The sequence below is a fragment of the Nestor notabilis genome, unplaced genomic scaffold (assembly GCF_000696875.1).
Source record: "Nestor notabilis isolate BGI_N333 unplaced genomic scaffold, ASM69687v1 scaffold7922, whole genome shotgun sequence".
Taxonomy (NCBI): Eukaryota; Metazoa; Chordata; class Aves; order Psittaciformes; family Psittacidae; genus Nestor; species Nestor notabilis.
In genome coordinates, this window is record NW_009918707.1 from 1 (window position 1) to 14735 (window position 14735).

At 36.2% G+C, this 14735-nt stretch overlaps 1 protein-coding gene across 1 annotated transcript in view; it reads left to right on the plus strand.

The window, feature by feature from the left end:
• Positions 1 to 2053: 2053 nt before the first annotated feature.
• ATP11A (ATPase, class VI, type 11A) overlaps positions 2054 to 14735 on the plus strand; it is a gene marked incomplete at its 5' end in the record, with an annotated part of 40775 nt that continues 28093 nt past the window's right edge. The window contains 9 exons of the mRNA XM_010009860.1: positions 2054 to 2161; positions 4034 to 4162; positions 4646 to 4749; positions 6611 to 6661; positions 9076 to 9140; positions 10766 to 10847; positions 11858 to 12008; positions 13166 to 13363; positions 14008 to 14181. Of these exons, the coding sequence (XP_010008162.1) occupies positions 2054 to 2161; positions 4034 to 4162; positions 4646 to 4749; positions 6611 to 6661; positions 9076 to 9140; positions 10766 to 10847; positions 11858 to 12008; positions 13166 to 13363; positions 14008 to 14181 (1062 nt within the window). The remainder of the gene's footprint in view (positions 2162 to 4033; positions 4163 to 4645; positions 4750 to 6610; positions 6662 to 9075; positions 9141 to 10765; positions 10848 to 11857; positions 12009 to 13165; positions 13364 to 14007; positions 14182 to 14735) is intronic.

A 14735-nucleotide genomic window follows, 5' to 3' on the forward strand; every position in this document is an offset into this window, starting at 1 on the left:
CCGGCTGGGCTTGAACCACGACAATAAGAAAGATCTCTTATGTCGTGCTTCCAATAAATGTTATCTTTTGGGGAAAAAAAAATAATCCATTAAGTAGTTTAACATTAAGACAGTTTCTAGGTCAAAGTGCTCCTTACTTTAGATCAACACTTGTAAAGAAGAGACTGTATTTCTTACATACCTGTGACAGATTTGATGATTAAAGTAATGACTAATAAAAATGAGGATGCGGTGTGTTGACCCTGGAGAGCAGTCAAACGCCTCCCCAGCCTTTTTCTCACTCCCTTCTTCTGTGGAAGATAAGAGGGAAAGTGAAGACACTTGTGTGTCATGTTAGTCACACTTTAATAGGGAAAGCAACAGCTATGCACACAAGCCAAGCAAAATGAGGTATTCATATACTACTTCCCATTGGTAGGCAGATGTCCAGTCACTTTCAGAAAAGTAAGGCTTCAGCACATATGCTTGCTTAGGAGGACAAATCCCATCACCATAAATGACCCACTTCTGCCTGCTTTCCCTGAGTTTTTCTTGCAGAGCACAATTTCATATGGTATTGAATATCCCCTTGGTCAGTTTGGGTCTGCTGTCCAGGCAGTGTCCCCCTCCCAGCCCCTTGCCCACTACCCCCAGTCAACTGGCCTCTTTTTTTAGTGTGGAGGGAGGTTGGAGAGAAAACCTTGATGCTGGTGCAAGCACTGTTCAGCAGTATCCAAAGCACTGGGGTGTAACTAAGACTGTTTTAGCCCCAATTACAAAGCACAGCAGCATATAGGGAACTGTGAAGAAAGTGAACTCCATTCCAGTCAGACCCAGAACAGAGGATAATTTTGGTTATCCCTGAATAGAGTAACTTATTACCTTTACAGTCTTTATGCTAAATGCAGACTTTTCCTTCATTAGTTTTCAAAGAAACTAGGAAGAGCAGTATTGTCATATTTACAGCGCTAACTATATACAATTGAGTATATTCCATTGTAGAATTCAGCTCTTGCTGGTGAGCAAAAGCTGCGATACATGGAATAGCTAGTATTTTAGGTGTGGCTTTCACACTTAATATTTTAAGTGTTGCACTCTAGAGTTTTACTCTAGTTTGGTAGTGGCCTACCAAGGCCTACCAAAGCCATGATGTGCTGTGCCTAGTACTGCAGTTCTGTCTATCTCCTGGAGTCTTCCTCCCAGCAACTGGTACAGATTTTGAGACCTGATTGATAAGCTGCACAAGCTCCTGGAGGTATATTACACTTAAGTTATAAAGTGTGTTCCCAGATTATCTCTGAGATCATCCAAGGCAGTTATGCTTTTGTTCTGCATTGAATTTTCAAATGTACTCAAGAGAGTTAGATGTAAAAGTGAGTGTGGAACCACTGGTGTCTTTTGGTCCCAGTCTTTATCCCACAGCAACACATTTTGAATGGAAACTTGCAGATTCCCTGTCCTTTACTTTGTCTGTTTCTGTATGTAGCATTTGAGTGATGAAAATAGGTTATTCTGCAGTCTCCTAAAACAAAATTCTTCAGGTTGATATATGTTGTATATAGGGTTAAAAAGTGTAGCAAGTGTATAACAGTCAGGAAATAATGACCACCTTCAGTTATGTCATTACTTAATCATCTTTCATTATGGAGTCCCAGTCTTCCAAAATATATTTCTACGCCTCTATCTTCCTGGCATCCGCTTCTAGAAGTACTTTGCACTCACTCAGGAGTCAATAGAGCGTGAGCAAGAGATAATCACTTAACCACCAGAAATCATTCTACACATTGTAAACATCCCTATTCATCAGAATGTCTTAATTAAAAATGTAATTTTGTTGACTGATTTTAACCATGAACATTCTTGTTTGTAAGTGTTCAACATGACTAATGTGTATCACAGTTTCATTTGTTCTAGTGAGAATATATTCTTTTCCCCCTTCCCCACCTTTCCCTCCCTGTATCTTGATCAAGGATAATCTCTATTTGTTTGGTTTGTTTTGTTGCAAGCAAGAGGTGTTCTGTGTCTTTATAGCCAAATGCGCATCACTGTGTCCTTCCATTTCACTGTTTTCTAGGGTTATGAAGATTGGCTTCGACATAAAGCTGACAATGCAATGAACCAATACCCTGTTCATTTCATTCAACATGGTAAACTGGTTAGAAAGCAAAGCCGAAAATTAAGAGTAAGTAATTATGATTTAACAGTCAGGGTTTACTTCACGCTTCTGGGAGAAAAAATTATACAGATATGTAGGATGATGATGTTGTAGCATTTATTACATTTCATTGAGATGAGACTAATAGTATACTAATTTTTAATGTAATGCCACTGAGTAAATTTTATAAGCTAGATATGTTTGTATTTTATCTTGTTAACTCCTCTCATAACTGTTCTGTTAATTTTCCATTCTTTAACTCCAGTTTTTCATTTATGATTTGTCTTCTCTCTGTTTTCAGTCCTCTATGGCTATGCACATTAATGATGTATTTAAGACAGATTATCATACTCAACACCACTTATATGTCCTATGTGTACAACATATGCATATGCATACATATCTATACAGCACATTCAGAATACTTTCTTTGTTACTTATCAGATCACAGTCTCTTTGTTGGCCTTTGATTCTTTTCATTATTATTCTCTTTAGAACTCAGCGAATTTGATAGTTATTTGTTTGGAATTTTCCTTATTTCTGGTATCTTTGTTAGAGATATCTTTTTCTGCTTTGCCTTGTTTGGGCATAAATGGCTCTATGGTGTTCACAGCCTTTCTGCTGATGCCTTTCTGATGTGACCTTCCCTTTGAGTGTGATAGCTTCTGCCTAGGGCTTCCTGGTAATAAAAAAAAATGCAGACAATCACATGCTGAGTATTCCATGTATGTAACTAAACAGTTAAATATTCCAAATAAAGTACCACATAACTGGAATTTGTATTCCATTAAGTAATCTGTTGCCTATATTTTCTCAATTTCTCCCCTATTCTTTGCATTTCAGAGATTGTATTTTGAGCAATTAGATGATAGGAGACAGGCATTAAGAAATATTTGCATGAAAAGGGATATCTGTAAATATCTGGATAAGTGTCTGGATAAAATCCTTGAACATGTATTAAGCAAGAAAATGGACTAGAACATGTAAAGGTAGACTGTTATGCACCTAAAGCCTGTGGACATTTGATTAAAGATGAGGTTTCTTTTTCACTGAATCACATACCAGTTGGGTTTTGCAGGCGTCTCTTGAGGTCATCTGGTCCAACCCCTCCTGCTCAAGCAGGATCACCAAGAGCTGGTTGCCCAGGATCAGACAGCTTTTGATTATCTCCAAGGGTAGAGATGTCACAACCTCCCTCGGCAACCTATGCCATTTTTCCTTTTCTTTTTTTTCTTATAATCCTTTGAAAAAGATGACCCCCCAAAAATGTAGCAAAGACTTTTTTCTCAGATGAATGTTTTAGAGTACTATTTTGAATTTATAGTTGGTTTGCTGTTCTTTGACACTCAAACACTCTGTAAATTTTACCTGTTTGCATGAATACAGATTAATTTGCTCATCTTTAAATATGGATAAAAATAGGATGGAATTATAGTCATAAATTCTGCTGAAAATATATCCCATTATCATTGCCAGACTTGGAATTCATAGCTTTTTCAGCTATCTCTAATAATTTTCAGAGCTAAATGCTTATCCTCGAGAGCCAACAAAAGTAGCTCAATTCTCCAGCTGTTTTTAAAATAATATTTTGTTGTATTTAGTCTTAAAACAAGGGTAGTATCTTCCATTTTTAAAATAAAGTTGCAAAACTTAATAAGACAGTACTTGCAAAATGCTTATTCTGAAAAGAAATATAGTACACAGCAGACCTCAGTCATTCCACAAGGTGTAATTCAGTTTTTGAAATATTCCTGTAGTTTTTTACTCCTGTGGTAGAATTGTGGTGTAAATAAAAATGGATGAATTCTCAAAATGTTTGAGTGAACCTAGGTTTTGAAATCTGAAAATTGGGCTGCTACATAAATGATAAATGCATTTTCTGTTGTATCTTTTCTTTAGGTTGGAGATATTGTAATGGTAAAAGAAGATGAAACATTCCCATGTGACTTAATATTTCTATCAAGTAGTAGAGAAGATGGAACATGTTTTGTTACAACAGCTAGTCTGGATGGTGAATCCAGCCATAAAGTAATTAAATGTTCTAAATTTTCTTTCTGAGGCAAAGCCTGCTTTTAATTTTTCACATGTGGCTGCATGCTTACATGTGTGAGCAGATAAACTAACTTGTGGTTTCTGCCAGTTGACTTCATTTCTCTTAAAGTATCAATTTATGGAAAGTTTAAAAATGTATGTATTTGTGAGTTTGTGTCCAGTATAGGCATGCAGATTGCAGAGATAATGCACAAACTGTTTTGTACTTAAATGCTTTCATGGTGACCTGATTAGTGACTACACTGCAAGGTACTTGCATGTAATGTAAGATGATGGCCACTTAAGAGCTTTTGAAGGTGCATCTCACTTGAACTATGAGCTCTTACATAAAAGTTAATAAATCTGTTTCATGCTGAACTGAAGTATATGTACAGATTAATGTCTTCTATATCTGTCCCTTTTTATTTCATTTACACCTGTATCTGTCCTTTATTATTTACACCTTGATATTTGTTCCAGACTCACTATGCTGTTCAAGATACAAAGGCATTTCACAATGAACAAGAAATCGATGCACTACATGCTACCATTGAATGTGAACAACCTCAGCCTGACCTTTATAAGTAAGAAAATAATTCTTACCCATTTTATTTAATATTCCTTAACAATAAATTATAAGAACATCATAATGAAAATATACTGGCTGCTTCTGGATCATTAGAGTGGGTCCCAGCGTGAGCTTGAAGTCAGGTTAGTCCTCCATCCATGCTCTTTTCTTGCAGATAGTTCACTGGTCTGCTATAGGGCGGTGGTCTCCAAAGAGAGGTGCACAAAGCAGTCCATTTGTGTGCGTGACAAAAATTTTACAACTTCTGGGGGTTTTTTAATGTAAAAAATAAGAAAGAAATTAAGCTTTACTAATGTTTAATACATTTCTTGACATTGGCACCCTTACTTAGTCTGTGTGTCAGAGTCCCATGTCACATATAGTTTGTGACAAGTCTTCAGGGGGTGAGAGTATATTCTGCAACATGGAGAGGTTGCCTGTGGCACCCTCACTTGTTTTTGTGCTTTCAGCACATACAAATAATGAGAATATGTATTGGTAGACAATTTCTATCTCTGCTACTTTTTGCTTGGCACTTTAGTGCTCAACAAACCACAGTGGCAAATCTTTCTTTCCAAAGGCACATGGTCTTTTTACATCATGATGCATCATAGCAAACTCTACAGTGTCTTTAGATGTGGCTCTATTGTGTTGTATATTCTCTCAGCAGACAGGTTGCCAGTTCTCTGAGCCTGGGAGGTTTCATTTTCAGGGTAACAGACCCACCAGCTCCCCAGTTTCCTCTACCATCCAGAATGCAAATGTCTGTCTTAGTCTGTTTTGATTTGAGGTTATCCACTTAGACTGTGATATTGCAAATACAGCATACTGGGTCTGGCTGGAAGGTAGCTGATTTTCTTCATAGCAGCCCATGCGGTGTAGTGGTTTTGATTTGTAACAAAACCGGTGTTAATAACACACCAGTGTTTTTGCTGTTGATGAAAAGTGCTTGTGCAGTGTCAGGGCTTTCTCTGGTTCTCACTCTGCCCCTCCAGCAAGTAGGCCGGGGGTGGGCAGGAGGCTGGGAGTGGACACAGCCAGGACAGTTGACCTCAGCTGACCAGAGGGATGTTCTGTGCCGTATAATGTCATGCTCAGCAATAAAACTAGCAAGGGAGTAGTTTTTCAAAAGTAACTGTTGCTTGGAGACTGGCTGGGCATTGGTTTGCTCATGGGAGGTGGTGAGTGCTTGTCTTTGTGTCACTTGTATTTTTTCCTTCACTTACTAATCTGTCATTATCTCGCTTTTGCTCTTCCAGTTCTCTCCCCTTTCCAGATGGGAAGGGAATGAGCAAGAGGCTAGTGTGTGCTTAGTTGCTATTCAGCATCAACCAACCACATACAGATAAAATGTACTTAGAGATATTCAGAGAGAAAATTGCTTATTTGCCTTACACTTTTGTTTTAAACTCAATTGTAGGTTTTAGGTTTCGTAAAGGATAGTAATTACACTGGCTTACCTCAGGTAATTTAGGGAATAAGATTTCTTGCTATTTCTTGTTAATGGGTCTACTTAGAATATTTAGTTCTAATTTTAGAATCTCTTCTTTTTATATGGAAACTTTAAATTTGCTTACTGTTCTGTGTATTTTTCTGTTTCATGTATCTCCATGTTCTTGTTTATGTTCTGGGTAATCAGAGTTTGTTCAACTGGAGAGTGCTCGCTGTAATAAATACTTTGTAGAAAATATTTCTCAAATCTATTCTTACATGTATCTTTTGGGAGTGAGAGTAATTTTCTTTTTCTTTTAAACATGTATGTGTGGTGTATATATATCTGTAATGTAATGTACATTAAACTGAAATATTTGGACATACATGCATAATAATACACAAATTAGCAATATTGTTAAGCTACTTGTATACTTCCCTTGCAGATTTGTTGGTCGAATAAATGTTTACCATGATAGGAATGAGCCTACTGCAAGGTAGGGAAAATCCAGTTTTTACACACTTAAATGTTTCCAGGTTGTACTGATTTTGGCCAGGATAGAGTTAATTTTCTTCATAGTAGCTGGTATTGGGGCTATATTTTGGATTTGTTCTGGAAACAGTGTTGATAATTCGGGGTCAAGGCCTTTTCTACCTCTCACCCCACCAGTGAGCAGGCTGGGGGTGCACAAGATATTAAGAGGGGACACAGGCAGTACAGCTGACCCCAAATGACCAGAGGGGTATCCCAGACCACGTGGCATCATGCTCAGCATGTGAAGCTGGGGGAAGAAGGAGAAAGGGGGGAATGTTCAGGGGAAATTTGTCTTCCGAAGTCACTGTTATGTGTGATGGAGCCCTGCTGTCCTGGAGATGGCTGAACCTGCCAGCTGATGGGAAGTAGTGGATGAATTACTTGATTTGCTCTGCTTCTGTGCACAGCTTTTGTTTTACCTATCAAACTGTCTCTGTCTCAAACCATGAGTTTTCTCGGTTTTACGTTTCTGATTCTCTCCCCACCCCATTGAGGGAGGGGGGGAGTGGGGGGCTTAGTTGCTGGCTGGGGTTAAAACACAACAAGGTTTGAATAGATATCAATAGTGAACATTACTTTTGGTTCACCAACAATGTGCTGCCTTGTCTTATTAATAGAATGTTTTTCTCTTAGAAGTTTCCAGACTTATTTCGTATTTCATATTTCAATCAGATTTATCTTATTTATATTTTTGTCTTTATTCAGCTACAATTTTATTTGACGTGTATTTAGTTTATAAATTATGTTGATAGGATTTTGAAAGTGCTCGTACAATACTGCTCCATTAGCATGAGATCCTGGTAGTGCACTAAACAATATGAATAGTATCACTTGTGTATTTCTCTGATTTTTTTCTTCTTAGAAATTTAAGAGTTTTAACATGACCAACATGATGTATAGTTTTGGTAGGGTTTTTTGTGCATTTTTCTAAAACATCTAGTGTTCTGTGTCTTTGGGAAGGCGTCATCCAGGGAAATTCATTTTGTATGTTGTGTAGGACGTGATGATCTGCTACCCTGGGTCTGGCATCTAGAAGGGTCTGCCTCCTGTTCAAATAGGCTTTATCCTGAAGGGAATGCAGTGCTTGCTGCTCAAGGAGCAGTCTGTAGCTCAGGACATTGCTTGTCCAGCAAAATAAAGAAGAAAAAATGAAGCAGTCAAAAGAGGCATGAGTCTTCCTGTATTTTCTGCCTAGGATCTTCTGTCTACCAGCAAGGAAGAGACTTACTGTACCTTATTTTGTTCAGGTCCTTGCTACAAAGAGGCAAAGCAATAGGAGGGAAAGCTTCTCACTCGGGTGATATACCTTGACTCCAGTTTGTGGGTGGTGTACATGTGTGTCTGTACATGTGTGATTTCTATCACAGTCTGCTCTGAAAACTGTTTTGGTTTTTTTTTTTTTTTTTTAATTTATTTCTCTTTAAAGATTAACACATTTGAAAATGAACTTGGGTGGGAGAGGACAGGAAAATAAGCAAAAAATACCTTTCTAATCTCAACAGCAATAGATTGATCTGTATATAACTAGAGAAGAAAGTCTGTGGCATTAAGACTTGTATTTCTTGGACAGCACTATTAGAGCAATGGGTATTTTTTTACTATATTGGGTTATAATGTCTTATAATCCAAGACATTCATATAACATCACTCCACTGGTTTAAATGGAACTAGTTTCAGGTTTTACAGCCTGGCTGGGGTTTTTTTTTGTCTTTAGAGTTTCTTGATTTTGAAGGTTTTCGTACCACAAGAACACTTTGAAAAACATTAAAAAATACTGAACTTCTTGGGTTTTTCCCATTACTGTATACATAGTCTGATAATTCTACATGCTTTCTGCCTATAAAGTAGTCCTTGGTTTTGCACTTATATGGTGATTTGTATTACGTATTATTTTAAATTGCATGGGGATCCTTACATTAATTTTCTTATTTCTCAATTTCTCAAATTTCACCTATATTCAGTAAATATCAAACAATACCTTATATACTATTTACACTTAAAATAAAATGGAAGAATGTATTGCCCTTAATAAGTAATTCGAACGTGTGACACTATAGTTTATATAAGCCTAAAAAAGACTTGATCAGTGTTTTTTAAAATAAGCACCTTACAATTAGAATCATGGGTCTTTATTTAGATACCTACATATGTGGTTCTTGGATACATTGGTTTAAGACTTGAATTGTGAAATTATGAGCTTAATTTTAGGCATCTCTGTGTAGTTTTAGTTTTAACTGAAAGCTTTAAATGCATAGGAATTTTGTTACACAAAGTAAAAATATTTGAGTAAAACTAATTTCCTCTTTTATGTGGCTTCCACTAAGGTCTGCTGTTTCTCTCTAAATGTTTTTATTTTGTAACACTTATCTTTTGCAGGCCATTAGGATCCGAAAATCTGCTTCTTAGAGGAGCCACTTTAAAGAATACAGAAAAAATCTTTGGTAAATATTTCTATTGATTATTTGAATGGACTGTGAAGTAATAAGCAAGCATTAAACAAGGTTGCAACCCTACAGTTACTACTGACCATATGATTTCTATTGAGTCACTTGGTTTACAACTTTTTAATGAGGTTTACTGCTGTTGTAATTGCCATGAAGTAACTATTAATAATGTATAATGACTATAGAGAGTTTTTGGGAGGAGGACTTTATTGTTTAGTCTTTAAGGATTACTGAAGGTGACTCAAGAAGACGACGCAACTTCACGTAAATATACAGCTTTTGAACAGGCAGGGGGAATTGATGTTGTCCCGAAGTATTTAACAAGCCTGTTGCAAACTCTTATATCTGTTTTGCTCGTTTGTTGAAACAGACACCCCAACCAGATATAAACATGGCTGATCAAAAAACAACACTTAAACAAGTGTTAAGTAAATCCACTTAAGTTCCTGATCAAAATTAGATTTTTTGTTAGCAAGTATACTTTAGGTGTACAAATTGTCTTCATTCCATAGAAAATGTTGCATGTTTTAGCAGAAATAGGAAGTATAAACTGAGATTTTTTTTTTATTATTTTTTTATATTTTAAATTCTTCAAGAGAGTTTTTAATGGGAGTAGTAGTTCCACTGTAACAAGACAGTCTTTATCGGTGGACAAAAGGAACAAGGATCCAAATCATCCTTTATTATTTATGACTTCCATACTCCCAAGAAAAAGCAATGATAGCCATGAACTACTTAGCCTAAACTACCAAAATCTTGCAACTTTTTCTCCAAATAGAGTGCAAAAAGTATGTATTAGTTTAAACTTGCTCTCTCTGCTTTTAGTTGTAGTCTAAAATAGGTGAACTAATAGAATTAGTTTGTAGGAAGTATTTCTGTAAATTTCAGAAAATGGTTTTAATATTTCTGTTATCTTGAGTAATCGGGCAGAAATGTTCCTAATGAGTGGTTGTTTCTGGTCTGCCTTACACATGCAGCATCTGCTGTTACTCCAGCACAATCCATATCCTGAATATTTAGCAATGTACAGGTGTGCCTGCTTAACTACTGTAAGTCCATCATCTTGTTTACAGCTTTTTTTAGTTGCTGTATTCAGTCTTCTGAGGTTTAGTCTGTTGATCTGTGTTCTCAACAGGAAATCTGTAATATCAGAAGATTACTCTTTTCATGAATTATAAAGTTTTCCTGAAGCAAGCAAAATTGATGGCTGCCTTTTATTCTTCTTGGATGTATCCTGTAGTTTAGCCCTATCTGGATTTTCTTTCACCATATATGACTCAGACTCTAAAATTATAGCCACAAAAGAGAACTTAAAAATGCAGGGTGTTTTATTCAAAACCCAGATTTGGATTGGCTTTGATACATAGCAACGTTTTAGTGATTGGGAACTGTAACTCTGAAATGGGATGTAAATGCTGTTTAAAATTTCCCTCTAAGAACTTTATTAAAGTTATTCTTTATTAAAACTATTTCTAGTTTCTGAGTGTCATCCAGATATTTGTTCTTTTTCTTCAGACTACAGAAAATTAAAGAAATAATGGAGTATAATAATCTAGTGAATTGTGCTTTTAAGAAGTTGTTGTACTGTGTAACTGTTAGTAAAACAAGTTGTCTAATTTCAGGTGTTGCTATCTACACTGGCATGGAAACTAAGATGGCATTAAATTACCAGGCAAAATCACAGAAACGATCTGCTGTAGAAAAGTAAAATTTCTAATATTTATTTTGGGGGTGGAAAACTTCATGTTCAGATGGTGAATAAAAGGGGATTTTCTTGTTTTTTAATTTTACTAAATGTGTATGTTTCATTAGAGGTAGAGGGACTTACAGTTTGTCTTCAGTTCAGTAAAAACAATTTTTTCAATGCACTTTACTTTGGATCAACTTCAGTAACACAAAGCCTGTCTGTGGCAGGGTTTTCAGGGGTTAGCTAAAATTAAAAGTTCCAACAGGCATATGTGATGGGAAAGGAAGACACTGCTATCCTCAAGGAATGAGCTGACATTGGTTGCTTACTTTTTTAAAAAGAGATAAGTATTCTTCAGTCCAACTCTGCTATCTGAAATCATCAGTTCTGAGTAAGGTGTCCAGCCTCGTAAGAAAATAAAGATGTTGATTAAGGCAAGATGTACTCACTAGCTGACAGCCCTTCTCTTACACAGTGACCAAGCATTGATGATATGTCTCTTTCTGTTGTTATTGATGTATAATCCATGGCTTCTAGTTCATGCCCATTATCAATAAAAATATAATTTTAAATGTGAAGTGTTCTTGCTCTTTCTTTTTTTAGATCTGTCTAGAAAGAGTTAAACCATTACAGCCACACAGCAAAATGTTCTCAGGAGATTTATATTCTATGAAAGTGCTTATGTGAGTGTTTTTATATCACTTCAGACAAATGGCATAAAAAGGTCTGCAGATACATGTCTGGTTATTCTGTTATGTTTCCATCAATGCTATTGTTTTCACTAATGTACTAGGTTTGGTAAGGTGTCAGACACATTTTGGAAAACAATTACAACAGTGTACATTTTGAATAGAAAATGATCCTCAGTAATATTTTTCTGTGTTGGGAAAATGCTGTAGAAAAGTTACATAACATCACTTGCAGCAAGTGTTAGGCTGAAGCACAAGTATAACATCTTTTAATATAAAACTGTAGTTTATACGCTAATGGAATTCTCACTTTTTCTTTTTTCCCCCTCCTCCCCTAGATCAATGAATGTATTCCTTATTGTATACCTCTGTATCCTCATCAGTAAAGCACTGATAAATACTGTCCTGAAGTATGTCTGGCAGAGTGAACCATTTCGTGATGAGCCATGGTATAATCAAAAAACAGAGCCAGAAAGGAAAAGAAATTTGGTATGGAAATACATTTAAATACCAAAAATGTTTTACTAAACCTGTAATGTGTAAGAATCCTACTGAAAAGTGTATACAGCCTGCTTACTTACCCATCATAAAATGTTGCTTTTGTTTGCTAGCAGTGATGATAGTGTATTTGTAGAAAGATCGTATATTAAATTTTTGCGCTTAAGTTGTATGTATGAATTTAACTGATGAGAAAATGCCTGGTTTAATATAAGAACTGACCTCTTGCAGACAAATATAGGACTGAAAGGTATCTGACAACTGTTGGCAATCATGTAACAGATGTGTTCAAAAGAACCCGCTGTGGGAATCTCTGTAACAGTACCCCTTAAAAGCTTAGTTTCATATAGCTCTGTAACTTAGTCATGAGCACTAGAGACGCAGAAGAGTGTTGCCAGTGTCCGATGACCCTACCGGAGCAAGGACATAGTCCAGAATGGACACCCGCATGATCCAAAGTAATGAGCTGAGCCCAGCATTACAGGAAGCACAATATTATTTCACTGATATCCTTCCAGTTAGTCTAGGGGAGAATTTTCTTGGTTAACCTAAAGGCTTGATGGGTACACACTAGCCAGGTATGTTCTGGATTTCTCATTACCACCAGTAGCACCATCTCAGCCTGCTTAGCAGGTTGACTATGCCTCCACAAGTCTCCACCCCTGAAACAACTGAGCCAGGTTATATGCACACATTTTACTTGTGTTGAGAGAAGGAAGGGAAACCCTTTATTTATTAATTAAATGCTGCCTGAAAGTTATATAATTGGTAACCCTTGAATGAGTTGCTGCAGGTTTATGTTACTTTTCTGGTAATTTGTGAATGTACATTTTACCATTTTCCTTGTTCTCATACAGGTGTTCACCACTCTCATAAGTTGCTCTAGAATTTGCAACAATGATGTCTAACTGTACTCTACACCTGTAAAGAAAAATGCAAAATTTAAAAAGTTTTTTTTCTTTATGCCGTATTAGTTGTGATGTTATATATCATGAAGGTATACATTTGTGTTGAACTGTGAGCTGTGAAAGGTGTTGCTTACTGTTTGAATGTTTATAGAAAAAAAGTAATCTGCAAATGTATGTAGTCATCTTTTGGGCTTTGATGGTATCTGAAAAATCAATGTTTTCATCTTGTTGCTTTGGCAGTTTCTTCGAGCTTTTACAGATTTCCTTGCATTCATGGTTCTTTTCAACTACATTATTCCTGTATCTATGTATGTCACTGTGGAAATGCAGAAATTTCTTGGTTCTTACTTCCTTACATGGGACGAGGAAATGTTTGATGAGGACACAGGTGAAGGACCACTGGTGAATACTTCTGACCTCAATGAAGAGTTGGGACAGGTAAATATCAACAAATCATAAGGTTTTTTCAGCCTTTTCTACTGTAAGTTTTTATTTTAAAATTGTTAGGGTTTATTTTTTCAGCTTGAAATATTAAAAAGTCAATATTGATACAAAAGGAATATTTCCAGGGCAGTAACATTGCCCAGGTATAGAACTGCATATGGCCATTAGTCCAGAATCCTCACTTAAACTCATGTAATTGTAGTGGGGAATTCTAATACTACCCGAAGGACCGTTCTGACAGAAACCGATCCAAATCCAGGCATGTACATTAAATAATGATCCTTGGGGAATTGAATTCGTGTGCATATTGTTTCCATAAATCTGTCTTGGAGCAAGAAAACAATTAAAAAAAAAAAAGGAGCTTGAGAGAAGAGAGAAAGTAGGTTAAACACATTATTTATATGTGTTACGAGGCAGAAGATAGCTTTGCTGAAAGTCTTGTGTGATAAAATCTTTCCAGGCCCACATTTCTGTGCAAGATGACTCCCAAAAGAAATTGTCTGTTTTTTTCCAAAAGAGCCTGCATAAGGATCTTTAAAGGAAGGTGTAACCCAGTAACAGTCTTAAGTTTTGTTAAGAGATGCTGGAAAATCTCTGTTCATATTTTTATGCTGTTTTTAATTTGTGCTTATTTGCAGATTGAGTATGTCTTCACAGATAAAACAGGAACATTAACTGAGAACAACATGGAATTTGTTGAATGTTGCATTGAAGGGCACGTTTATGTGCCACATGTTATCTGCAATGGCCAGATTCTCCACGATTGTACAGGCATTGATATGATTGATTCTTCTCCAGGAGGAAGTGGAAAGGTATTGTGACTTGTTCCTGGTTTTTCTAATGAAACATGAAAGTTGAACTGTGCTGATGTGAAGGGAATATTAGAAATATAACATTCTTGAATTACACTAATCAAAGATAATTGCAAGAGATGCATCACAACACAGACATTTTCATTTCCCAGTTTAGACAAAGATTTGAAGACTTAATGGGAGGTTTCCCAACTTACTGCAGCTGTAATACTGAATTAAATAAACCCCCAAAATACAGAACTGTCTTTGTTTAGTAGCTAAAGAAATGTAATAGCTGGTTTACATTTAACATTAGCTGTAATAAGGAGAGCAAGGCAGGAAACTCCTCAAGGGTGAAAATGAGTGTTCAAGGCAAACAGTCATCACTGAGTGAAGATGTGGCCAGAGAATGGTTTATGATCAAATTAAATTACTTTTAAATGTGACTTAATATATCCAAAACTGAAATGTGTTATACACAGTGTGTACCTGCTGCTGCTTTCTTGTTGTTTAAAGCAAAGTTAGGCAAAAGTTAAGGAGATCTCACATGTCAACTGATGAGCAGGTTGTAAATG